This window comes from Pipistrellus hanaki (assembly GCF_964339955.1).
Source record: "Pipistrellus hanaki genome assembly, chromosome: 5".
NCBI lineage: Eukaryota > Metazoa > Chordata > Mammalia > Chiroptera > Vespertilionidae > Pipistrellus > Pipistrellus hanaki.
Genome location: NC_140507.1, coordinates 6,137,752 through 6,165,213, shown reverse-complemented (window position 1 = coordinate 6,165,213; position 27,462 = coordinate 6,137,752). Strand labels below are relative to the sequence as shown.

Here is a 27,462-nt window from a genome sequence, read left to right as displayed (position 1 = left end):
ATTGTCAGATCCTTCTTCTTCTGTTCCATGAATTAGTATAATCACTAAAGTCCTGCACATAGCATAGCATGTCCTCCCCTCCTCTATCCATCTCCGCCCTCCCTCCTCCTCCTCCTCCTCCTCCTCCTCCTCCTCCTCCTCCTCCTCCTCCTCCTCCTCTTCTTCTCCTCCTCCTCCTCCTCCTCCTCCTCCTCCTCCTCCTCCTCCTCCTCCTTCTCTCTCTCTCTCTCTCTCTCTCTCTCTCTCTCTCTCTCTCTCTCTCCCCTCCAGGTTTTGAAAACTTCATCTCTATCCTGTGAATCATGAAAATTAATAAATTAATCTAGTTCTTATTTGCAAGCTTTATGTCTCAGAGTCCTGGCCTTGCTCTTGTTTGATCCCAAAAAGACTAACTTGGAGCTTTATGTAATAATATGAAAGAACAAGAAAGTCTACACCATATTCTGAGTAAGGGTTTATTGAAACCTCCATTCTGTTTTTTTTTATATATGGATTTTTTTTTTAATACATAGACTAATTACTTGTCCTTTTATTTTATTTTTTTAATTATTTTTAGCCGAAACCGGTTTGGCTCGGTGGATGGAGCGTCAGCCTGCAGTCTGGGGGGTCCCAGGTTTGATTCCGGTCAAGGGCATGTATAATACCTGGGTTGTGGGCACATCCCCATTAGTGCTTGTGCAGGAGGCAGCTGGTCAATGTTTCTCTCTCATTGATGTTTCTGGCTCTTTATCCCTCTCCCTCTCTGTAAAAAATCAATAAAATATATTCTAAAAAAAAATTATTTTTCAACTAGAGGCTTGGTGTATGAAATTAATGTGTGTGTGAGGGGGTCCCCTCAGCCCAGTCTGTACCCTCACCAATCTGGAACCCCACAGGGATTGGGCCTAAACCAGCAGTTGGACATCCCTCTCACAATCTGGAACCACTGGCTCCTAACTGCTCACCTGCCTGCCTGATCACCCCTAACTGCCCCCCACAATGGCCTGGTCGCCCCCCACCTCCCCCACCAGCTTGGTTGCCCGTCACTGGCCTGGTCGCCCCATGCAGCCTGCTTATTCAGTCATTTGGTAGTCCCTCATTATCCTCCCTGCCAGCCTGGTCGTCGCCCATGCAGCCTGTTCAGTCATCCATTCTGTTGTTGTGGTTGCAACGGTCACTTAAACTTTTATATATATAGATTACAGTTGATGTCCAATATTATATTAGTTTTAGGTTTACAGTGTATTTTAAGCAATTTATCCAAACAAGCAGGGACCAGCTGGAATTCATTTCACTTATGACATTGAGTGTCCAGTGGTGGTAGTGGCTGTACTCCATCCAGACAGTTCCTAAAAATGACCTTAATTCTGATACAGTAGCTTCTATGACTTTGTTAATTATGCCTTGAATGCACTTGATCAGTCAACCCAGATTACGCCTTGAATACACTTGATCAATCCTTTATGGTCTGGCCTAGCTCAATCAGAAATAGGAGTCTGCAAAGGAATCTGAGAAGAGGAAAGCAAGGGGGGGTGGGGAGGGAGTTAAGGCATCCCAAGACCTAAGGGGAAACTCACTGAGAGCAATCAACTCTGTCAAATGTCCAAATGGGCTCAAAAACCCGTGATCCATGGAGCAGCTGCTAGGACTCAGAAGTGCTCATTAAAATTTGGCTATTAGTATTTCTGATTAAATTTTTGAATAATAAATAGGCATCAGATTTACAAAACATAAATCCATCCTTTCAACACACACACAAGAGCTTGGACCCTAGCAGCCCACTGCATTAGTTCAAATTCGGATTCTACCGCTGGGCCAAGACACTTCTCTTTGTGGGGCTTTGTTTTCCTCTGTAGACCAAGGAGGATAATAGCACACGTACCTCACAAGGCTTAATTTAGACAATCCGTGTAAACTGCAGCCCCGTTCGGGCCCATGGGGAAGGCTCAAGTCTTAAGGCCAATAGAATAGCCATCAGTCTGTCCTACAGAGACGCTGTGACTCTGTCCTACGATGCTTTTAGGCAGGCTCTGCCACTCAGGTTTAGGATCCTGGGACCTTAGGACCAGAAGGAAGGGCCCTCAGAGCACCTGCGGCCCATCCGCTGGCCGGGCTCATGAGGCCCGCACGCCTCAGACTAGCCCATGGCTTCACCGTCCAGCAGCACTGTCTCTCCGGAAGGTACTGCCTTTAAAGATCAAAACGAAACAAAACAAAACAAAAAAAACACAGGGAGGAGAAGCGGCCCCCTGGTGGACACCCAGGAAACCAATTCAGAGCGAAGTTGAGATGGAACCAGCCCGTCCACGCCTACTCCGAGCTCTCCGCTCTCGCCCGCACCTGCGCAGTCGCAGCAAGTGGGCGGAGCTGACTCCCGGCTAGGGCTGAACTTCTCGTGAGAAGTGCGCGTTCTCGCGAGAGCTGCATTCAAAAAGCCTTGGCGCTAACCCGGAAGGTGGGTGTGCGCTTCGGTTGATGTTTCTGCGGTGAATAGGGTTCCCCTCAGGAACCGGGGCTCAGTGAGCTCACCGCGGGCCGTCGCGGGCAGCAGCGGGGGAAAGCAGTGCTAGAGGTAGGGGCAGGGGGCCTGGAGGGGCGTGTGTGTGGAGCGGAGCGGCGCTGAAGCGCTCCTGCGGGGAAGAGAGGGTCCTAGGAAACCCGGGGCCTGGATCTCGGCCGAGGGCGTTAGCCGGAGCAGCTTCTCCCGCGGAACCCCGAGTTCTCGCACACGGGGTTCCGAGTCGGTTTCAGTTTTTCCGTTGGGCCGCCTCGCCGCCCCCCGGGGATGCTGCATGAACTTGGAAGGCCTGGGTGGGCGCCTGGGCCTCCCAAAAATAACCTGCGCTGTCCAGTATGAGAAATGCTATAAATGTGAAATGCACAGGGGATTTCGAAGACTATACAAACGTCATATTTCTTTAATAAGTTTTATGATTATATGTTGAAATGATATCTGGGATGCATTGGGTTAAGGAAAGTATTACTCAAATGAATTTCAGAGATACTTACCTTTTTAAAAATACATATATTTTTATTGATTTTTTACAGAGAGGAAGGGAGAGGGATAGAAAGTTAGAAACATCGATGAGAGAGAAACATCCATCAGCTGCCTCCTACACACCCCCCCACTAGGGATGTGCCTGCAACCAAGGTACATGCCCTTAACCGGAATCAAACCCAGGACCCTTCAGTCCGCAGGCCCACGCTCTATCCACTGAGCCAAACCGGTTTTGGCTACTTACCTTTTTTTAATGTGTCTGCTTGACAATTAAAAACCACATATGTGGCTTGCTTTATATTTCTGTTGGACAGCGCTGCCCCCGACAGCTGCGTGTCTAATTCTCCCCTACCTGCTCTTCACAGCCATTGGCTGATTCAGTCTTCTCAAAAACCCTGTTAGGTCTGTGTTATTGCCCTTATTTTATGGATGACAGAGCAAGACATTGAATAAGATGCTCTGGTTCATGCAGCCAGTGAGCAGTGAATGTGGGGTAAGAACTCGGCAATCTGATTCCCAGAACTTCCCATCTCCTAAATGCTTGGTGCAGGCTGTGCTTCCCAGAGGCAGAAAAGTGGTTAGGAGCAGATCCAGCTGTGGAGCTAGACCTTCCTTCCCATCTCACTTAACCCCTTACTAGCTGATAACCTTTGGGCAAGTTACTTAACCTTTCTGTGCCTCAGTTTGCTCATGTGTAAAGGGGGGAAATAACCTTATTTCATGGGGTTGTCTAGTCTATTAAATAAGAAAATATGCAAAGAACCAAGCACAGTATCTGGCACATATTAGCTGTAATTGTTATTCAACCCTGTCTACCTCTCTTTGCAGATGGATGTTTAACTCTTCCGCGTCCACCAGACTTTTACTGAAAACTCACTTCCTCAGGAAAATCTCTCTTGTCCTGATCCCCGCCCACCCTACCCCACTACCCAGATTGGGACAGTGCCCCTGTGTTATAGGCTCAGATAGTACCATACAGCTCACCCTGTTGCACTTAATTTCAGTTTTACCTTTACAGTTAAGTTATTTGATTTAATGATTTTCCACTCAGAGACTATAAGATTAAAAAAGATAGGGCTATTGTCTAGTTTTGGGTCACCATTGTGTTCTCAGCAATAGCTCAGTACTTGACATAATAGGAATTCCAGCAAATCCTTTAAATTAGGGGTGTCGAACTCAATCAGAGAAGGGGCCAAAATCTAAAATCCAGCCTAAATCGCGGGCCGAATGGTTTACTGAACAGTCATAAACTGACAATGTCATAAACTGACAGCGGAGTGCAGTGATGACAGCGCGGTGCGGCCACATTGCAAGGCCTGGCGGGCTGGATTTGGCCTGCGGGCCTTGTGTTTGACACATGTGCTTTAAATGAATGAGAGCTAATATTTTGGCTTCCTGGACATAGACAAAACATTGTCATTGCTGGCTGGCTCGTTTTTCTTTGGTAAATTTTAACCTAGGACTATCAAGAGAATTTAATGAGATAATGCATTTGAAACACTGTGCCTGGCAATTGGTAAATCCTCAATAAGCATAAATGTTTTAACAGTGCAACAGTTAGCAGCTGGCCCCATCATGCACAGGCTTTGGAAAGGGCTTGCATTTCAGAGCAGTAACTGCCAGCCCTGGGTAATGTAGGATATTTTTCTTCTCTTCTAAACCCTGTATCTCCTCTTTTATCTTCATTCTTAAAGACCTTGCTTCCTAATTCACAGATCAATTGAAGTAGTTAGAAGGGCATTTATGCAGACTCCCACCATTGTATTTACATACTTATCAGTGTTTGTAACTATAGACATTGCTTTCCCATACTTTAGATGAAATATTCATGCTTCTGTCTAAAATCAGTTCCTGTACATTAAACCTCATCCACTTTATTCATCACTTCAGCAGTCTTCCATGTCTTCTATATTATAACTTTTTCTTCTCTCCTGGATCTACCCTGTTTCCCTGAAAATAAGACAGTGTCTTTTATTAATTTTTGCTCCCAAAGATGCGCTAGGTCTTATTTTCAAGGGATGTCTTATTTTTCCATGAAGAAGAATACAGTACACATCTATTGTTAGATGAAAATAAAGAAAATTTATTACCTGTATACGGTACGGAAGTACGGCAGTTGTCAACACAAACCAGACAAACTGTGAATCCTACAGTATCAAGAATTTACTCATTTATTCAATGACAATCATGTCATCAACTTCTGGAACATCATCCTAACAATCCAATTCCTGAATTTCCTGGTTAATTTCTTGTGACTCCATTTCTTTCAGAATCAGTGGACCAAATCTCTCATGTTTAGCCTAGGGGGGCCTTATTTTCGGGGGATGCCTTATATTTCACTCAGAAGGAATCCTTTAAGTGGGTCTTATTTTTGGAGGATGTCTTATTTTCGGGGAAACACGGTATCAATCAAATAGCATAGAAGCATACTGTTAAATTTTTCTTAAAATTTCTTATTTTAATACATTTTTCTTAAAATTTTTGTTTTTAAAATAAAATACGTTTGATTTTGCTTTCCCTCCAGCCCCTACCCCATTTATCTGTTCTCCTTTGCAGCCAAACTGTACATACTGTCTTCTGTTTTCCTACCGTTATTTGTCCAACTCATTCCAGTCAGGCTTTTGCCCCATCTGTCCAAACTGCTCTTAAGGTCGTGATGACCTCTGTGAATTCACATCCATCAGCCAGTTCTCAGTTCTCCCCTTATTAGACTTAGCATTTGCTAGAATTGGTCACATGTACCTCCTTAATACACTTTCGTTTATTGGCTTCCAGGACAACACGTGCTCTTGGCTTTATTCTTCCTCATTGGTCATACCTGAATATACTTTTCTGTCTTTCCCATCTCTTACCAGGGCTTATTCCTTGGCCCTCTTTTCTTTAATTATGCTCATACTCTGGTGATAATCAAGGTTCAAGGATTTATGCTAATAACTCCCAATTTAAGTCTTCAGCCCAGACCCCTCTTCTACTCATGTAGCCAACTGCTTACTTAACATATTTCATGTCTAACACTTAAGCCCCTGATTTTCTTTCCAAAACAATATTTACTCACAGTTTCCAATGCATCAACTGCTGGCAAATCTATATTACTAAGTGCTCAGACCAGAAGACTTGGAGGCATTTTTGACTTTTCTCTCTTTCCTACATCCCACATTTCATTTATCAGAAAATCATGCTGGCTCTACCGTCAAAATATATGCAGAATTTGACCATTTCTCACTTTTTATATGGTTACCCTGGTGTGACCAGTCATCTCACCGGTCTTTCTGTATCCAAGTTGCTCCCCTCCAAACTGTTCAACATAGCAGCCAAATGACCCTTTTAAGTTTATCAGATCTCTATTCCAGAGTTTTCAATGACTCCCCATTTCACCAAGAATAGAAACCCAAGTCCTTACAATGGTCTGATTCCACCTATTTTTCTGCTATTTAGTCTTCTGATCCAAACTGTCTTGTTCATTCTTTGGGCTTCCTTCTGTGTTAGGTGCTATCCCTCTGCCTGGACCATTCTTTTTCTAAATAGGTACACTGGTAATTCACCTGAGGGCCTCCTCCCACTCCAGTACTTTAAATTTCATCCTAGTAACAACAGGCCCACCTCTTGTAAATTCCCTTATTGTGTTTTCCCCCATTGCTTCTTTCTAATTATTGTGTTCTAATAATTAATTCTAATTAATTATACTCTGAAGACAGATATAATATTGTCTTCTCCCCCTGGAAAGTACCATAAGCTTAATGAAAAAAGAGGTTTGTGTGTGTGTGTGTTTTTTTTTGTCCATTTGACCTCCAATGTATCTGAAGTGTCCAGAATGGAGCCCCGCATCTAAGGGATTTAAGCAATATTTGACTACTTTGACTGGAGAGATCAGGGAACACCTTAATAATGACATGTTGCTCTTTGAAGGCAGCTGGATTTGAGTCTGGCCTAAGAGGCTGACACCAATTTGGAAAGGATGTTAAGTAAGGTTGAGTTATATGTTTCTATATCTATTTAAGTCTTTGCTTGAAAATCTAAAATGACAGCAATGTTCTTTAACCTGTTAACCGAGCGGGATGTATAAATACGTCAAACGTAAACAATATCGGGTACGGGTAGGACGTATGAATACGTCCTTGAAATATATGTTGCGCCCTGAGAGGGACGGTATATATTTTTTGTAATCTTTATAATTGTTTGTAAAATTTATAATTTTTTAATTCGATGTTTCCATTTTTTTGTTGGTATTCTTTTCTATTTTTTTTGTAATTTTGTATTTTCCTTTGTGCTTTATATATAAATAAAAGAAAATATATATATATCATTTATTTTAATTAAGTATAAATTAAAAAAATAATAATATGAAATTACGTCCTCCAGGTGTGAAAGAGTACGTGCCCATCACAGGTTGCGTAATTAAAAAGGGAACTCCCCGGTTAGCAGGTTTTAATTACACTGAACATGGTTCCTGTTTGCATGCCCTCTTTCAAATAACTAGGAAGATACTAGTGAATCCATTTTCAATACAGAATATTTAATGTGGCAAACATGATTTATGCAGGAAGTTAACACTGTTGTGAAAAATTGTGAGCATGGTATTCTCACAATGCCATTTCATGTTTATTAGAGTTGTTTCTTTATTACTTTAATTCTTCTCTTACCTTAATTACCTGCATAAAGATATAATTATGAGACCCACCTTTTCTTAGCATTTAAGGAAACTTAGCACACAACAACTAAATAGTTTCCTTATACTGCAATTCTTAAAGCAAAATTAAATATAGTCACCATTTTTTGCTCTGCTTGATTCTGTCTTAAATCGGGTAATAAAATCTTGAGACATTCTTAGAACAAGACTAAATATGACCACTTACTGGTAAGTCAGGAAGAGCCCAGCTAATGTTGCTTAGTGATTGAGCTTTGACCTTTGATCCAGGAGGCTGTAGGCTCGATCCCCAGTAAGTGGTAACCCATTGAAGATTCTATCAATTATGTTTCTCTCTCTCTCTCTCTCTCTCTCTCTCTCTCTCTCTCTCTCTCACTCTATCTTACCCTTCCTCTCTGAAAATCAATAAAAATATAATTTTTTTAGAAGTCAGGAAGAAAATCTTTAATACTATGTTTTTATATGAAAGTAGTATTGAAATATATATGTAACTATATTTTTAAATTTTTATTATATGGAGTTTTTGTTTAAGCTTAAGTACTTTTATTTTCTCTATTTACAGTAGCCTAAAAACAGGAAAAAAAATTATGGAGGCAGATATAATTGCAGATCTTCGACGCAAGCTCAAAGAGGCTGAAGAAGAGCGACTAAAAGCTGCACAATATGGTTTACAACTAGTGGAGAGCCAAAATGAATTGCAGGAACAATTAGATAAATGTCGTAATGAAATGATGACCATAACTGAGGTAGGACTGTAGACTCCTCTGTTTATTAGGTCTAGTAATAATGTCGTTTTCTAATACTTTTTTAAATCGAACTTATTTAAACAATACAACAAAATTTAATCAACAATATAGTTGCCGTTGTTTTCTACTACTTGTGCCCAACGCTCAGGAAGCATTTTAATCCCTCTATTGTAAAATTCTTGTGATTTTGATGCAAAAAATTCGGTCAACGCATTTTTGAGGCATTCTTCATTATTAAATTTTTTTCCAAGAAGAAAGTTTTGCAAAGAACGAAACAAATGGTAATCGGAAGGGGCAATATCAGGAGAATATGCAGGTTGAGGGAGAACTTCCCATTTCAACTGGCGCAGTTTTTCAGCAGTGATTCTTGCAGTATGCGGTCGTGCGTTGTCGTGGTGAAGAATTACGCCCTTCTGATTAATCAGTGCGGGTTCTTTTTCTCTTAAAGCTTGGGCTAACCTTTCCAATTGGGCACTATACACTGCACTTGTAATGGTTTGGTTAGATGGTAAAAGTTCATAATGAAGAATTCCTTTAAAATTCCACCAAACACACAACATCACTTTTTTCGCATGCAAGTCAGGTTTTGGCGTGGGCTGCAGAGCCTCATTTTTGTCCAACCATTGAGGCCGCCTTTTCAAATTAACATACAGCACCTATTCTTCATCTCCGGTAACAATTTGCTCTAAAAACGGCAAACGGTTTTGACGAGAGAGGAGCGAACTGCAAATTGTGACTCTTTGATTACGGTTGTTGTCGGTCAACTCATGAGGAACCCATTTTCCAAACTTTTGGACTTTGCCAAGTGCACACAATTGATTGGAAATTGTTTTTTGTGAACAATTTAAAGTTGTCGCAAGCTCTTGTTGGGTAATTTGAGGATTTTGCACCAAAAGAGCTTGAAGAGCTTCTTGATCAAAATTGGACACACGGCCTCGACCACTCTTGTCATCTAACGAAAAATTTCCCTCGCGAAATTTCTCAAACCAACGCTGGCATTTTCTGGCGCTAACTGCATCTTGACCAAGAGCACTACAGATGTTTTTTGCAGCCTCACTTGCTTTTCTTCCTAATTGGAACTCGTAAAGCATGCAGTGCCGAATATGCTCTTCATCCACCATCTTCTTAGCCCTAGTTCTGCAACAAAAACCAAACCAAACACAAACTTTTTCAAGCAAAACTTGTTAATTGCACTTCACACGTTCTGTAGATACCACGTGTTTGAAGGTTATGTCAATACAAGTCAACGCCAAGCAAGATTTTAAACGAATGTTTAAAAACGACATTAATTATTACTAGACCCGATATAAAGGTGTACTTAGCTATTGAAAATTTGTGCTGTCTAGAGATTATTGTAAATATTATTTTCTTTTCTGAAGATTTTAGATCTAGTTTCCACCCACCCCCGTCCCCAATAAAGAGGAATGAACTAAATGAATTCCTAATGTTTTTTCTGACCCCGGGTGTTCTGACTTTGGAAAATTAAGTTATGATTGCTCTCTTCACCACATATTAGATTTTAGATTTTGTTTTGTCTGTACTCTTCGTAGGTGGCCTCACTTGTTTCATAGCTTTGGGTAACATCTAAATGCTCTGTGACACTACACCAAATTCTCCACTGAAGTCTAGACTGGGCATCTCAAACTTAATATAAACAGAAGAATTGGTTTTTCTTGCAATTTTCTTTAACTTATGCAGTAAATGCAATAACATTCATATATTATAGTTGCCTGAGCCAGAAATGTAGTAGTTTTACTCAATATTTTTTGCCCCTTCTTTCTCATTTAATCCATTAGTAAGCTCCAGGAACTTGACCTACAAAACATTTATTTATACTATTGCCACTCTAGTCCAGACCACCATCCTCTCCCTATATTGTTACACTAGCCTTCCAACCAAGTTGCCTAATTCTCTCATTTCTGTTCATATTGTTCATTCTTTACTTAGCAGCCAATGGTCATTGAAGAATATACAAAAGATCATATGACAGCCCCGCTATAAACATACATTGGCTTCCAATTATATGTACAACAGAACCTGAGCTCCTTACCTGGATTTTCAGATCCCTGTGTGATCTAAGCCCTGCCAACCTTTGACCTTATCTCAAACTACTTTCCCTTGTTTTAACTGTAGTAGTTCTGCCTTATGGACTGTACACGAGCTGTTGCCTCCATCTGAGTTGTTCATACCCCACTTGCAAAATTGAGTTCTTAGCCTCTGGTTTCTGTAAGGTATCACCTCAGTAGAGATGCTTTTCCCTGATGATAGAGGGTGTCCCCCAAATGCATACACACACTTTGAATAATTATAAAGGCAGTGTTTATTAAAATACATTGTTTTAAAAATTGAGTTATCAGATGTTAAAATGTATATGCATTTTTTTGGGATAACCTGTATATTGTAAAGCTTCCATCATCCACTCTCTTAATTCTATGTGGTGCTAAAATTATCTCCAGAATAAAAGCACTATGAGAGAGGACATTTTGTCTGTCTTTTCACTAGTGTGTCTCCAGTGTCTGGCACACATTTACTAAAAAAGGAATAAATCAGTTTTATTTAGTATATGCTCAGTAACATGTAAACTGATCTCAAATTTTAAATGTAGCAGGTAAAAATAGCTAATGGCAACTCTTGTTTTTTAATTTTCTTTTTTTATTTAATCTAATTTTATCTTATTAAAGAATACTTTTATTGATTTTTAGAGAGAGGAAGGGAGGGGGAGAGAGAAACATTGATGTGAGAGTAAAACAATGATGAGCTGCCTCTTGCATGTTCCCCTACCAGGTATGGAACCTGCCGCTCCAGTATGTGTCTTAATGGGGAATCAAACTGGCAACCTTTCAGTGCACAAGATGACACCCAACCAACTGAGCCATACCAGCCTTTTTTATCTTATTTTTTAAAGCTTGTTAAAGGAGTTTCAATTGTTGGCCCTTTTATTTTTAAGCTCTCTTGTCAGTAAGCAAAAGTCCTATTAAATACTCCTTTCATCTCAACATTGTATTCATTCAAAGAGTCATTTATGAACATTCCTTATATAACTATATTCTAAAATTAACAGCTGACTTAGTATTTCATTTTACCCCTAGCCCACTGTTTGTTCATTCTCTTCAGAGCTACAGTTAGAGCATAACATTATCAAACCAGGTAATTCTCACAAGGAAAACTTAAGTGATATTAAAATATTTTTTTCCTAGCAGAGATACACTTAATACACTGATGTGCCATGGTATACTTTTTACTTCCTTGATAAGGTTTCAAAGCAATTACCATATCCCTAGAATGTACTTGAATATAGTCTCAAAATACTCCTTAGGGGGTTTTAATTTTTTAAGATTGATTAGCTACAAAGTTACTCCAGATTTAACATGTGGTTTTTACTTAGAAAGCAGCAAATGTATAAAGCAGGAATGAAACAGTTGAAGGTGAGAACTGCTTATATGTGATGGCTTTAAGTTGTTTTTATGCAATTGAATTGTAATTGAATCTGCTTTCAGAATTATGAGCAAGAAAAATACACTCTTCAGAGAGAAGTTGAGCTCAAGAGTCGAATGTTAGAAAGTTTGAGTTCTGAATGTGAAGCTATTAAACAAGATCAAAAACTGCACCTGGAGAAATTGGAAGAACAACAGAGCAGAACCCATGGACAGGAAATGAATGAACTAAAAAATAAGGTTTGGATATCTATGTATTTCAGAACAAAAATGTTCTATTATGTAGCAATCTGTAAACTTTAGGCGATGAAGATTTTTCTTAGTACCATCTATGCAAAATAACTGAGATCAAGAAGAACCCTATCTTCATATGAGGCATGGGAACACTGAGAAACAAGAGTTTACCTAAGGAACTTGTATAAATAACATTCTATTAGTTAAATGCAGTTATTTAATTTTTGTAGCTGGATATTTATTACAGAGTTTTGGTTTAGTGACCATCATGGCCCTTGCTTATATGGGTGGATTCCGGCTGGGTCGGCCTGCCCCAATGGGGGAGGGCTGGCAGCAAAGTGGCGAAGGGGGGGCGTTTGGAAGGGGAGGTGGGGTGAAACAAAAATAAGGGTGGTGCCAGCCAGGAAGGAGGGGCTGTGTGAGGTTGCTGGGGGCCAATCGGGGGACCCAATCAGGCCAGTTGACCACTGCAGTGTGTCATAGCTACTGGTCATTCTGGTGGTTCCGTTGTTCTGGTTGCTTGGCTTTTATATATATAGATAGTATGGCAACCCTCTTCCAGAAAGACTAGTCCTCTAGTTTTCACTACAATTAGTGATACACTGTAATTCTGCAACAGCTTCTTATAAATGTATATACATCAGAATTGCTACTTTATAGTTTCTTTATTGAAGATAAAACTAACACATGATTCAGTTTTTTTATGACAACTTCATAAGGGAGGTACTATTATTACCTCCATATGACAGTTGAGAAAACCATGTTTAAGCCTACAAAATAAGTTGGACAAAATTACAGAGCTAGAAAATTATCAGTCAAGCTATGAACTGAAGCTGATTCCCAAACTGTGTTGCTGCACTTAGTTTAATGGCATGTAATACTGGCTCCGTTTCAAGCATAAATATAGAGTAAATGGTTGTTCAATAAGTGTCCATTTCCTTTTGATACCTCATTTATACAGGCCCTCAGGTTACTTATAAAGAATCCAGAACTTTTAAAAATATATATTTTAGTGATTTTTTACAGGGAGGAAAAGGGATAGAGAGTTAGAAACATAGATGAGAGAGAAATATCAATCAGCTGCCTCCTGCATACTCCCTACAGGGTATGTGCCCGCAACTAAGGTACATACCCTTGACCGGAATCGAACCTGGGACCCTTGAGTCTGCAGGCTGATGCTCTATCCATTGAGCCAAACCGGTCAGGGCAAGAATCCAGAACTTTTATGATGGCTCCTCTTAATAGTCCATATTTTTCAAAATCCTCTCCAGTATAACTTGTGTGACTTTTGTCCTGATTTCTCAGAAGTCTGTTTTCTAATTTTCAGTGTTTCATGTGGCATCTTTTAAAATTTTTCTATATCTGTGTACTATCTATACTGTTACTTAATTTCTCATTAGATTGTCTTTTTAAGTATTTTCTCATTTTAAAGTAAGAATATCAGTAAAATGGCATGTTTTAACTGGTAATATTTTTTCTGATAGGCAATACAAACCTAATTATTAAAATATACTTTTGTGTAATGCTTAAAATCATCTCACATACCAGTCTGGCAAATAGTAATCCAGCTAGTCTGGAACTAATCTTAGTTAAGGCACCAATGACTGATAACGGTGCTTCTTACCCCCCTCCCTCCAGTATTGTTTTCATTTAAGCAGTATTTTTTATTATCTGCCCTAAACAACAAAGTAATCTAGAAAATATTCAGAGATTGAGGCAAGGCCAATTGTAAAGATGGCTTTTTGGTGGAGCAAATATTAAATCGGTCAAAAAATATTTTTCTGTTTTACTGAAGTTCTCAAATCACTTGCCATAATTTGGAGCTTTATTTGTGATCTTTTACTTATTTCCCATATTTAACCTATCAACAAGTTCTAAGAATTTGACTTACAAAGCATCCATGTATACCACTGCCACTCTAGTTTAGATCACATCATCTCCTAATTACTATGGAATCCTGCATCTATCATACTGCTTTTACTATTCATTCTTCACACAGCACCAATGGTATCAGGAATCCAGACATTACTTGTATGGACTTATTTGTATGTCTATAAAACAAGGCATGTCACTATCTTAAAAGATGCCTAACTTTGGCCAAAAATGAAGCTCCAACAGTCTAATCAATGCATTAAGTTTGAGTCAGTCAGTGATTTTTTAAGAAAGATGGCCATGTTTTCACATAAATCATTTAGTTGAAATTTTTATTTTATATTATGAAAGTAGAAAAGGGAAAACCAAATCAAGCTAAGAGGCTCTAATTTTTTAAATAGAATAAATATTTTAAAAATATATTAGGATATATTCTAAGAATGTTGAAACCCTATTGACAATAATTCAATATAGATGATAATCATAACCCTGAACAGCAAGAAAAAGCTTTTTATTGCTAACAGGAACCCTTTAGTGAATGCTAGGCATGATGCTACAGTTTTACCAACGCGCTCTCAGTTGAGAGTTGTGATGGTAGGTACAGTCATTTACCAGTTTTACATATGAGGAATGAAACTGACACAAGTTAAACCTAGATCTGACCCTAAAGCTTCACCCTTCTATAAGTGTTCCCTGTAAAGCTGTGTATTCCTAGTGTTCCAAGATTTAGAAATATGTGACATTTTAGAAAGTTATTAAATAGTTCTGTTTAAGTCAGCTATCTTCCAAAGTAGTTACCCTGCAGGTACAAGGACAGTTTGTGCTGCAGTTGTATGTTCTGATGATCTTCATTTACCTTTTGAGATTGTTTTTTGTTTTTCTTTTAACTTCAGTTAGAGAAACTAAAAGCGGAATTGGATGAAGCTAGGCTTAGTGAAAAGCAGCTGAAGCACAAAGTAGAGCATCAGAAGGAACTTCTCTCTTGTAAATCAGAGGAAATGCGGGTAATGTCTGAACGTGTGCATGAAAGCATGTCTTCAGAGGTGTTGGCTCTTCAAATTGAACTGACGGAAATGGAAAGTATGAAGGTAATTTTTATGGCACTGGTGTTTCCGGATTTTCTTCCCCCTTTTTGCATATGTTTTACATGTTTTTGTAATGATCATTATGAGCTAGTTTTAAAGCTGGATTATTTTTTGGCCTTTTAAAAAAAAATATTTTAATATTTTATTGATTTTTACACAGAGGAAGAGAAAGGGATAGAGAGTTAGAGACATTGATGAGAGAGAAACATCATTCAGCTGCCTCCTGCACACCCCCTACTGGCGATGTGCCTGCAACCAAGGTACATGCCCTTGACTGGAATCGAACCTGGGACCTTTCAGTCCACAGGCCGATGCTCTATCCACTGAACCAAACCAGTCAGGGCTGGCCTAACTTTTATCTAACTAAAGTGTTTTACAGAGTTTTTAGGGAGGTTTATTAAAGCATAATAAAGCTTTAAATTGCATGATATGTAAGGCAGACTTTATTGTTAGGTTAATGAAACCTCTGGAATAATTTGGAGACATTTACTTTGGTCCTAGTATCATTTATAAAAACAAAACAAAAACCCCAATATAAAATGCTGGTCCAGTGGAAGTTAATGTGCATATGAACCTAGTTTTTTTCATTGCAGGCTAAGAATAATTAAATATTAAAACCTTAAATTCATAGGAAAGAAAAATAGTCTCTAGAGCCTTTTTTTCTTCCCTGCTGAAAAATTCAGTAATTTTTATTATTTCATTATGCACGTTATAAAACCTTTAACTAGTTCTTTAGTTTTAGGTGTGAATCATTGCTGATAGATGAATTGAGCAGCTGCTAAATAAAAGATTATTCAAGAGTTTCCTCTTTTCCAATTTCTATTGAATAGACCACCCTCAAAGAAGAAGTGAATGAACTGCAGTACAGACTAGAACAACTAGAGCTTCTGAATTCTAATCTAATGCGCCAGGTCGACCGGCTTACAGAAGAAAAAGAGGAGCGAGAGAAAGAAGCGGTTTCTTGTTACAATGCCTTAGAGGTATTATGATTGCAGTAATATCTTTTCAAATTCATCATAAGCTTTTTTCTTGCTAATCTAATCGTTATTGGCTAAGTTGTTTTCTTTTTAATTTAGAAAGCTCGTGTAGCAAATCAAGATCTTCAAGTGCAATTAGACCAAGCACTTCAGCAAGCCCTGGATCCCAATAGTAAAGGCAACTCTTTGTTTGCAGAGGTACTTACAAGCATTCCATTGATTAAATTGGCATTTCACTTAACACAAACATAATTAAACATGTTAATATTTTCTAGGTGGAAGATCGAAGGGCAGCAATGGAAAGAAGGTTTATCAGCATGAAAGTCAAGTATCAGTCACTAATGAAGCAAAATGCATTTAATAGAGAACAGATGCAGAGAATGAAGGTATGGAATTATCACCATCAAAAGTTTAATAAACCTTTTTTGTATCAGTTTTACATTTACAGATACATCAAAGAAAGCATCTTTTCCTTCAATGGGTGTACTTACAACATTATTTCTAGAACTGAATGATTTTAGAAAATCAGTATTTTTAAGTTGAGCAAAAGATCCATCTATATTTTTTAAAATCCTATATATAAATTTAGTTGTAGTATATTTAGTACCCAATGTTTGTTTGATTTTGTAATAGTTACTCACTAGCCTTACCAGAGAGGTATAAATCTTTCTTTGTGGATTGGAAAAGGAGGAATTAAATGTTTTATTTCTTGCTGTTGGGTTGGTGTCTTTTTTAGCAGAGTCCTGAGATTTCTACGTAAACTGAAAGTAGTCCTCTCAACCTTTAGTTCTCCTCCAATAGCTTATTTATAGGGTAAAATTTGAATTGCCTTTCCTTACAATTCCTCAAGTCAAGTGTATAGGCCCTTTTAATTTTAAGGGTTTGTTAGTCATCATATTAGGCAAATAAGTGGTAACTGAAAAACATGTAGAAGTTGGAAACATTTTAGTGTTACACCAGCCTTACAGTCCCGATCCCTGATCTGTATTTCTAACTTTGCAAAGGTAGTAATTCAAAGACTGGAAGGCTTCCTGCCTTTTGTTGAGGACAATGAGATCTATCAAAGAAATGGGGAGGTCAGTAATTAAACCTTGGTGTTTGAACAACCTGGGATTGAATCCTCATTCTGTCACTTGCTAGCTGTGTGACATTGGACAAGTACTTTTACTTTTCAGAGCATCAGTAATCTGATCTGTACAATAGAAATAATAGAATCTGCCTCCTACAATTGTCCTGGAGTGAAATGTAAGCATAGAAAAATTCCTGCATGGGGCTTGGCAAATAAGGAAGTGCTGCTTAATAAACAACTGCCAGGGCTTTTATTTCTAAGACTTTTGACTCTGCTGCGTGGTTTACTGAGGCTCTCCACTTTCTGGGAATGACTTCTTTGTAAATTTTCTCACGTTTGCTCTTGGTTTTGCTTTCAGTATTTGTTGAGCTCCTACTATTTACCACCCAACATTCCAATGATATCCCAAACTATCTTGCGATGCCACTAGCAGTCTAGATCTTCTTAGGCTAAGTGCATCTGGCCTCCAGTCTGAAGCAGGAACAAAAAGTGGATCCTTTAAAATGTTAGAAGTCATCTTTCCCTCTTCCTTTTAACTATTCCTGCTCTCTCATATTACTAACTTCACTCAAAATTGTATTTAAACTAATTGGCACTTTTCAGAACTTCAGATATATATGAAGGGAGAAAGAAATGTTAGGTATAGATTTTAGCTAATTTCCTTTCAATTGCAACTTTAGGATTAGGTGAGGTCATAATTAGATAAGTTAATTCTGCTCTTAAAAAATAAATTTATGTTTATATTGAATATTCCCTTAATATCCTTAGATTGCCTTGACCCTTCGCTTTCTATCCTTGTGCTTTCTGAATCTCACATTTATGAATATAAGTAGCTTAATAATTTCTCCCACTCAATACTATTGAAGTTAATTAAAATTTTTGAGAAACCCCATGAGACCCCAATGAGAGTGCAGTCTTTGTCCAGGCTATTTACCAGTTAGGTGATGTGCTTCCAGAACACAGCTGTGCAGTTCAATTATGTCTCACAGGAGTACAAATAATTGTTATGTACTTTGGATATCATTCATAAGTGGTCGAAATTAGTAACTTATTTACTGGTGTAAATGTTTCCAAGTTATTATATTATTAGACTAGAAATAGCTAATTAATTTACAAAATGCGTTCAAAGTAATATAGTACAAAATATGAATTATTCAAAAAATATAGTTATCAGAATCTTCTTCTCCCTCACTCAGTTTTATTGGGGGCCGGTAATTTTTTTTCCAGTTACAAATTGCCACATTGTTACAAATGAAAGGCTCTCAAACTGAATCTGAGCAGCAAGAACGGTTGTTTGCCATGTTGGAGCAGAAGAATGGTGAAATTAAACATCTCTTAAGTGAAATTAGAAATCTGGAGAAATTTAAGGTATGTGTAACAGCTTTTAAAAATGCAGCTAAATTTTGGATTGAATATCTTAATACTTTGTACATGAATAGGTTTCTTTGTTATATAATTAATGTATAGTTTCAATTGAGATTGACCAATATTTAATTTTTTTTCTTCTAGTTTCTTTTTGCTTTTCACTGGCTTTGACTGTTTCTTCTTTTTGTAGAGTCAGAGTAATTAACCTTCCTCATACTTGTTATTATGTGTGAGTTATAACTTAAAGTGCCCATATCTTTAGTGTATAATTCAATGTGTTTTAACATGCTTTTATTTATCAGCATTAGATCGATGTACAAATAGTCTTGAGCTCCAGAGAAATGGAATCCTTTATTATATCTCTGTTGTTCAACTCAACGTTCTGTCAGTTGAGATTTGTTCCTCATGTTGCATGTTGTCAGTAATTATTTTTCAGTGCAGTCCAGCTCCATTTTTTAAAATGTTTTATTGATTTTATAAAAAGAAAGGAGAGCAGTAGAGAGATAAAAACATCTACTGGCTGACTCCTGCACGCCTCCTACTTGGGGATCAAGCCCACAACCTGGGAATGTGCCCTGACCAGGAATCAAACCAGTCACCTCTTGGTGCATGGGTATATGCTCAACTACTGATCCACACGTCTGGGCCAGCTTAGTATTTTCTTGGCTACTCTTGCATGATTGTTTTTCTCTATGAACATCTTGTGTAGCTTCAAAAAAACTTTGTTGGTATTTTTTATTAGAATTACATTAAATTTATAAATTAGCTGTGAGAGTATATATATATATATATATATATATATATATATATATATATATATATATCTCACTAGCTGAATAGCTAATTAAAGTTTATAAATGACAGATTTAAAAAATGTTAACCTCTTGGGCATTTTAAATTATAGCCAGTAGTGTATTATGGAATTTTAAATGTATGTAACCTTTTTTTTTTCTCTCTCTTAAAAAGAACTGTTGACTACAATTTTGGTTAAATTTGCAGAATATTAAATTTCAGGCTTATGTGGGCCACCAATAGGCTTAGCACTATATTTTGGAAATTAAGTCTTTAACCAGGAGGTTTTAGCCTGCAATCTTTAAAATTGTTCACAAGTTTTTAAGTAGTAGTATATATTTTTTACCCTAAGAAATCTTTTTTTTTTTAAATATATATTTTATTGATTTTTTACAGAGAGGAAGAGAGAGTGATAGAGAGCTAGAAACATTGATGAGAGAGAAACATCAATCAGCTGCCTCCTACACACTCCCTACTCGGTATGTGCCCGCAACCAAGGTACATGCCCTTGGCCAGAATCAAACCTGGGACCTTTGAGTCTGCAGGCTGATGATCTATCCACTGAGCCAAACTCATTAGGGCTACTCTAGAGAAATCTTGCAGGGTTTCCATCAGAATCTCAGAAGAGTGGGCACCAAAATTAACTTAAGGATCTCCACTCTTTTTAAAATGTTTCTACTTTATGGCTTTGTCATTAAATCCAGAATTAAACTCAGAAGTATTTATTTCTTATACTTTAAAAGGAGAGGGAAATCAGAGGATGCAGGTATGGTTAGGAGCCTTAGCTTTGGGGACAGATCTTGGTTCAGATTCTTCTCAGTTTACTTGCCTTTGGCACCTTAAACCCGTTCTCTTATGTGTATGAGAGGGATGTTCATTCATGCATCTAGTTTAGAAGGTAAGTGAGTTGAATGGACAGTGCCTGCTATGGGACAAGCATTCAATAAACAGTAGCTGATATTATTAATAAACATTTTGCTAACCTAATTTGTTATTTATTTTAATTTTAGAGTTTATATGAAAGTATGGAATCTAAGCCTTCAGACAACTCTGGTACTCTGAAAGATACTACCTATTACACGGATTTACTTCAGATAAAGCTTGACAACTCAAAGTAAGTGTTGGTTGGATAAAAAGATGGGAGACTCTTGTTTATAAGTAGTATTAGTGACTACATATTTTTGTTTTAATATTGCCAAAAAAAAAAAAATCCAAAAAAGTAAAGTGACAAAAATATCTCTGGGCATTAAGCAAGATTTAGTTAAGAATTAATTAGTGCTGATTATTGAAGAAAAAATACCTTTAATGAATAGTTAAATATTTTTATTTCTTTTTAAAGTTTAGCTTTTTAGATTGGTAAGTAAAAATGACTTTAACATAGAAAATGTTCTTATAATTTAAATTTTTCAAGAATGAATATCATATAATTTTAAATTTAAAGGCATTTATTCACACATGAATAAATGTGAAAAGAACATCTCCTCCCTTTATTATTTTCTTTAGAGAAAGCATGGGGTTTTTATTTTATTTAAAAGTGCCATTGTTAAAGCTTAAAATATATTTTTTTACTAAGTTCTAATATATAATAAAGATTTGCACTAACGACTACACTTATTTATATTATGTAATTTTAATTATTCCTTGGTTCCCTTTTTTTTATTGATATAGCAAAGAAAATGAAAGCACTAAAGGGGAATTGTCTATACAACGAATGAATGCATTATTTGAGAGTCAGCGGGCTTTAGATATTGAGCGAAAACTTTTTGCCAATGAAAGATGCCTTCAGTTTTCCCAGAGTGAAAACATGAAACTGAGAGCTAAAATAGATGAGTTAAAACTAAAGTATGAACCCGAAGGTATGTATGTCTTACAAATTTTGTCTTTTAATCATGAGAAGCTCTGCCGCTCATTTTTATACAAATCCCATTACAAAAAGATTGTATTTATGGTAAAGCATTTACTACTACAAAATGTGTAGGAAAATTCAAAGAGAACTAGGTACTAGGTATGCATGAATATATTAGCTATTTTTGGGTATCTGTATAAGAGAACCTTGAGATTTGAGACTTTTTCACTTAAGATTGCAGCATCTAATGTAATGCCAAAGAGTTCAATTTTGTTGAGGCATCTGATGTTTGGGATCTATATTAGTTAATGCTGCTTATAGAAAACCTAAAATGATGGAGACTTAAACAGGATAGATAGTTATTCCTTCCCCTCATAGAAGTCTGGAGGTGGCATTCCAGGACTGGCCAGAGTCAGGATCTAGATTTCATTTGCATTGTTTGTCAGTATACATCTTGAGCACAATTTAGTCATGGCCTCATCTGCTTTCAAGTAAAGCTGAGAAATGCAGTCTTTTTCTCAGGGTCCATGTTCCCAATGAAATATTGGGGATTCTGTAATTAAGGAAGAATAGTAGAACCAAATATTAGAAGGCAACTAGCAAGTATAATCACTCAGATAGAAAATATCCACTTTATACACTAAAGAGAGTGATTTTACTATACCTAAATACTACTAATATGCTAAGTGTCTGGTTGACCAGTCAGCTGTTCAACCAAAGTATAATATGCTAATGATATGCTAAAGCTACTCAACTGCTCACTATGATGTGCACTAACCACCAGGGGACAGATGCTATGACTGGTAGGTTAGCTTGCTGCTGGGATCCAGCCAGTCGGGGACTCAGCAAGACAGGCTGGACACACCCTGGAGCCCTCCTGCGGTCCCTCCCCAGCTGGCCAACAGCCCCGATCCTGCACTGGTGGGGTCCCTCAGCCTGACCTGCACACTTTTGCAATCTGCGACCCTTTGGGGGATGTTGGAGAGCCAGTTTCAGCCCAATCCCTCAGGCCAGACTGAGGGACCCCACTGATGCACAAATTCATGCACTGGGCCTCTGGTCCTATACAATAAAAAGCTAATATGCAAATAGACCGAACAGTGGAACAACTAGTCGCTATGATGTGAGCTGACCACCAGTGGGCATGTGGGGAATATGGCGGATGTTGGTCACAGCTGGATGGTGGAGCGGGTGAGCGGGGGTGCCAGACCAACCTGGTCATTGTCATCAGGGGGAACCTCGGTGGTTACTGAAAATTCTTTGCTCCTGCAAAGACGTGGTCTCACCCAGTGCTTGACCCTGCTGCGGGCAATGGCCTGGCTTGCACCTGCTGCAGGTGCCAGAGCTGCAGCTCACACTCCCTGTCTGTGCCTGGTGCCGATTCCGATCACTCAGTGCCATCAGTGGGTGCAACAGCAGCTGCTGGCCCTGATTGCCCTTCTGGGTTTCTCCATTTCCTCATGCTCCTGAGGGGCGCTTGGGGCAGCAACCGTCACTCATACCCACTGCTGGTGCCAGCCCCACTCTAACCGCTGCTGGTGCCAGCCCCAATCACTCTGTGCCATCAGCGGGTGCAGGCAGGGCCAGCACTGTCAGCGTGTGGGAGTGGTGGCTGTGGGAGTGGGGCTGCTGGCAGACTGGGGATTGGGGCCGGGCGGGGGAGCAGAGGATGGGCCAAGACCTGCCCTGGTGCCTACCATAGCCTCACAGCCCACAATTTCTTTCAAGGAGCACCAGTTTGTGCACTGGGCCCCTAGTTAAGATATAAAAGGCCAAAAGTAAATAAGTCTAAGAGTGTGATGGTTCTTACACAAAAAAGTGTTGTTACTTGTCTTAGGTTATAGATTTTCAGCAGTTTTTGTGTCAGTACTGTTCACATGGGTAACACTATTTTCATTACTGTTTCGAAGACTGGAGTTATTCTCAACAATAATGGGAAAGCTGTCTGCAGTAGTAAGGTGTTTTTAGTTAAAAAGACTTCTCTTTCCCTAATTCTCATAGGCTCTCCTGATTAAGAATTAATCCATTTTCAATTTCAAAGGTTGCTGAACTGAATGAACATAGCAGAGAGACTTGAGGTAGTATAGTAAGCCTAGATGATGTGGATTTTAAAGGAGCAGTGAAAGAGAAAGGGGAAATAATCCTATATAATAAAGGGCTAATATGCAAATGGTTATCACACCCTCATGCCATAACGCCGAAATGGCTCAGACACTAAACCCTGGGGAGAGTTACCAACCAGGCACAAATGAGCTCACGAGAGAGGAGTGGGGACCAGCCAGGCTGCCCATCTTATGGCCCAGCGACTGGGGCTGCGGCCTGGGAGAGGGTCAAGCCTCCAGTCCCGAGGTCCTGGCTGTGGAGCTGCATAGGGAATGGAGTGTGTTATGTTAAGCAGTGGGGCTAGAAGGACATTGTAGTAGTCTGCAGTGAGACATAATAATATGGTTTGAACTAGGGAGGTATCCATGGTATAAGTACTCAGGTTTTGAATATATTTTGTAGGGAAGGCTAATAGGCACAAGCTATCATATTCAGACAGTTTGACCTGTTTTTGTGTTTTATTTTCACTTCATCCTTACAAAACACAATATTGAATCAGATGGGTACTTTTAACTCCCATTTTAAAGATAAAGAAAATCTCAGAGAGGTTAAATACTTGCCCAAGGTCATCCACCTGCAGAGTGCTTTGTATACTAGGATTTGGACCTGGATTCCTTGACTCTTAGCCCTGGGATCCTTCCTCATCTTCACACTGTGATCTTATGAAGCCCCACACAACCTTTACCACAATATCAAAAAGAACATTGAGGTGTTCATTTCTAGAGACAGATATATTGAGTTCCTGAAGAAAGTGACAGGCAGATGACTTCTAAAAGACAAAGTTAATGGAGTCCATGAAAAAGAATAATAAATTACAGAAATAAAATTATTTATTAAGGAGATTAGTGGGTTTTAAAAGAATGGGGAAAGGAAAACTGTATAAGTAGTTCTACCTCTTTATGTGGATTGTGTCTTTGATTTATTAACTGGATGTACTTTTAATGATTTTATTCTCAGAGAAAATTGAAGTGCCTGTACTCAAAAAGAGGCGTGAGGTACTGCCTGTGGATATAACCACCCCTAACAACGTATGTTCTAACAGTGCTGTCGGGGAAGAAGTTTCTAGATCACTATCTCAGAAAGAGGAGGCGAAGTCCGGTACTAGCAACTTAGAAGTTAACAACTTACAGTTAGAAAAGACAGTTTCTTTAAACATATCAGGAGTTACTCTCTCTCCTCACAAAAACCTGACCATGAATATTCAGCCAACGAAGGAAAAGAAATGTGTGAAACTTGTAGAAGTTCCAGCCATAAGTGAAAGAAGTGGAAACTCTCCAGACTCTCACAGGTCAGTGTCCTCTCTTATTCAAGGCAACCAGCATTTCTCTCCATCTCTTCTCTATGACTGCATGAACTGTGCTGTTTCTTCATCTATTTTCTTAGTGTTACATGCAGTATAATTTCTTCTAACTACTTTCAACATTTTTAAAACTTTAAGAAAGACTAAATGATTGCAAGGGGAAAGCACTTCTGAATAAGGAAATTATGTTTTAATGTTATACTTTTTTGTTTCATGAAACAATTATCACAGTTTAATACGTCTGAACATTCTGTTGGTTTGGATAAGTGTACAGTTATTGTTTTCCTGGTTCAATAGGAATCAGGCCAGGCTGGTGTTGCTCAGTAGTTGACCATTGACTTACAAACCAGGAGATCATGGTTTAATTCCCAGTCACAGCACATGCCTGAGTTGCTGGTTCCATCCCCAGTTGCAGGCATGCAGGAGGCTGCTGATCAATGATTCTCTCTTATCATTAATGTTTCTATATCTTCCTCTCCCTCCTTCTCTGAATTCAGTTAAAATCCTATATAATAAAAGGCTAATATGCAAATTGTCCCTTGGGAGTTTGACTGACCAGGAGTTCAACCACTTGCTATGATGTTCGCTGACCACCAGAAAGCCTTGATCAGCCCTGATTGCTGGCAGCCAGGGGACGGAAGGCCCCAGCTGGCAGCTGGAAAGCCCTGATTGGCCTTGATCGCCAGCCAGGTCTAGGACCATACCTATGCATGAATTTCTTATACTGGGCTCTAGTATATGAAAAGAAAAGAAAAGAAAAAAAAAAAGAATGGTGATTAAAAAAATATCAGCTTACCTCTTAAAATGGCTTTCTAATAGTCTAAGAAATTTCAGCCTTTTGGAAAACTTTAATAAAAAATTTTATGGCTTTTTAAATGATTTATCCTAAGCCTTTAAGTATGGGCTTTGATTCCTGTTTTGACATTTTTAAATATCAGAAGTACTATAAGTAAATACATTTATTTATTGATTTCAGAAAGGAAGGGAGAGGGGGAGAGAGATAGAAATGTCAATGATGAGAGAGAATCATTTATCAGCTGTCTCCTACATGTCCCCTACTGGGGATTGAGCCTGCTACTTGGGCATGTGCCCTTCACCAGAATCAAACCTGGGACCCTTCAGTCCGCAGGCTGACACTCTATTCATTAAGCCAAGCTGGCCACTTTTGTTTTATATCAAAACTTCAAAGCTTTTAGTTTCTGCATATTTGATTTTGCGACTAAAATAGAAAATGTCTAGACATATATAACTATAGGAACTCGCGTTTTAAGAGCCTTAGCTTTAAAAAAATATTAAAGTAATAAAGGTCAAAAGGTAAGAAAGTAAGTGGAAGAGTAATATCTCATCACTGTTTATTTTTTTCTTAAATTATTCTCCTAGTTGAAACGCAATTTTATTTCTTTTATGAGACAAATACACATCTATTTATGCAGCCCAGGATCTCATGTTATTTTTACCTTATTACATTTTGCTTTTTGTATATTATGTTAACATTAAACTAGTGCTACAGCATTGTAAATCTTTTCCCTAGATGTGCTTAGTATGATAGGCACCCTCATTATATGTTAGTTCTTTAATTTAGGCTTTGCTCTGACTTTTTATCAACCTGAAAGATATTTCTTTAAACATTTAAAAAAGTGAGTCTATTGACATAAAATATTCTTTTAGAGAGTCAGTGACTTAGTTTTCTTAATGGTATTAGAGTCAACTATAATGTTTTTCCTTATATAAGTAAAAAAATCTCCATATTTACCAGAGGCCCATTATACTAGAGAATGCTCTCTTCTTTCTTTTTCTTAACCACACTTGAATTCAGAGTAGTGCTTTAATGCCTGTAGGTTATCTCCTGAATCAAAGCTTCAAACAGAAGTTAAAGAAGAAAAAGAAACCACAAGAAAATTGGAAAAGAAAACTTGTAAGAAATCACACCCTGTTTTATATGTGTCCTCTAAATCAACTCCAGAGAATCAGTGCGCTCAGCAGTAAAGACTGATCTTTAATAAGAGTAAAGTAACACTTTCCCAAAAGATTGCTTTGGAGGTGAATTAAGATTGTCTTCATCTGAAGTATATAACCTTGTAGGTTATTTCTTTCTACTCACTGTGCCAGGACCTGGCATGTTCATACTGTTTTGACCAAATGTTCTAAATTTGGTTGTGATTCTAACCAGGAGAGTTCTTTAAGTGATGGTCCTTCATGGGGCATCTGTGTGAATAAACTATTAAATGAAGGAAGGTGTTGTTATAAATCTATTTGTTGCATTGTATATGGATTTTTAAGTGATATTACCACATACCATCAGAGCCATATATTATATTGTAACTGGATTTTGTCAGTGTTTAAAGTACCTAAGTTCATCTTTGTATTTTTGACTAAACTTTCGAAATAAAGATTTTGTTTTTCCTTTAAATGATTATAGACTGGTCTATAACTTAATTTCATATATACTATAGGAGGGTGTATTACTCTATTTTCAACCTTTTTCATATCATGACACATACTAGTAATCTAATTACTAAAATTCTGTAGCACACCAAAAAATGTATTTTTTGCTGATCTAACAAAAGTGGGGGGGGGAGTTAATAATTTTGATTCATTCACATTAGATAGCTATTGTGTTGACTGTGGTCATTTTTTTATTTGACAATCTAAGGGAAGAGGTCAGTGCCCCTGACTAAATAGTCAGGTATTGCATGTTTTATAAAGTCTTGTAGCACACCAGTGGTTCTGCTGTGGCATACAAATTAAAAGTTGCTGGTCTATAATGTTTAGAAAGAGGCAGAGAGATTTATTTTAAGGAATTGGCTTACATGCATATGGATGCTGATTAAGTCCAAAATCAGCAGTCCAAAGCTGCAGGGTGGAGACCCACGGAAGAGCCAATGTCAGTTTGCTTGAAAACTGTCTGCTACAGAATTCTACAATGGGCGAGGTCAGTCTTTGTTCTATCTAGAGTTTCAATTAATCGCATGCATAGGCTCACCCATGTTGTGAGGAGAAATCTGCTTTACTCAAAG

The 27,462-nt window shown here is 38.1% G+C and overlaps 1 protein-coding gene across 3 annotated transcripts; it reads left to right on the top strand.

The window, feature by feature from the left end:
- Nucleotides 1–2,417: 2,417 nt before the first annotated feature.
- On the top strand, nucleotides 2,418–26,858 carry SPDL1 (spindle apparatus coiled-coil protein 1). Of its 3 annotated transcripts, none has more exons than XM_084883699.1 (12): nucleotides 2,418–2,434; nucleotides 8,185–8,368; nucleotides 11,866–12,042; nucleotides 14,802–14,996; nucleotides 15,824–15,973; nucleotides 16,070–16,168; nucleotides 16,246–16,356; nucleotides 18,267–18,407; nucleotides 20,207–20,310; nucleotides 20,865–21,052; nucleotides 24,103–24,433; nucleotides 26,284–26,858. In XM_084883699.1, exons 2-12 carry the CDS (start codon nucleotides 8,210–8,212, stop codon nucleotides 26,429–26,431), a joined length of 1,803 nt encoding a protein of 600 aa, XP_084739825.1. In that variant the 5' UTR covers nucleotides 2,418–2,434; nucleotides 8,185–8,209; the 3' UTR covers nucleotides 26,432–26,858. The 3 variants fall into 3 exon arrangements, with proteins under 3 accessions (XP_084739825.1, XP_084739823.1, XP_084739824.1); XM_084883697.1 differs by having other exon boundaries at nucleotides 2,419–2,551; XM_084883698.1 differs by lacking the exon at nucleotides 2,418–2,434 and adding an exon at nucleotides 2,519–2,551 and having other exon boundaries at nucleotides 8,188–8,368.
- Nucleotides 26,859–27,462: the final 604 nt, after the last annotated feature.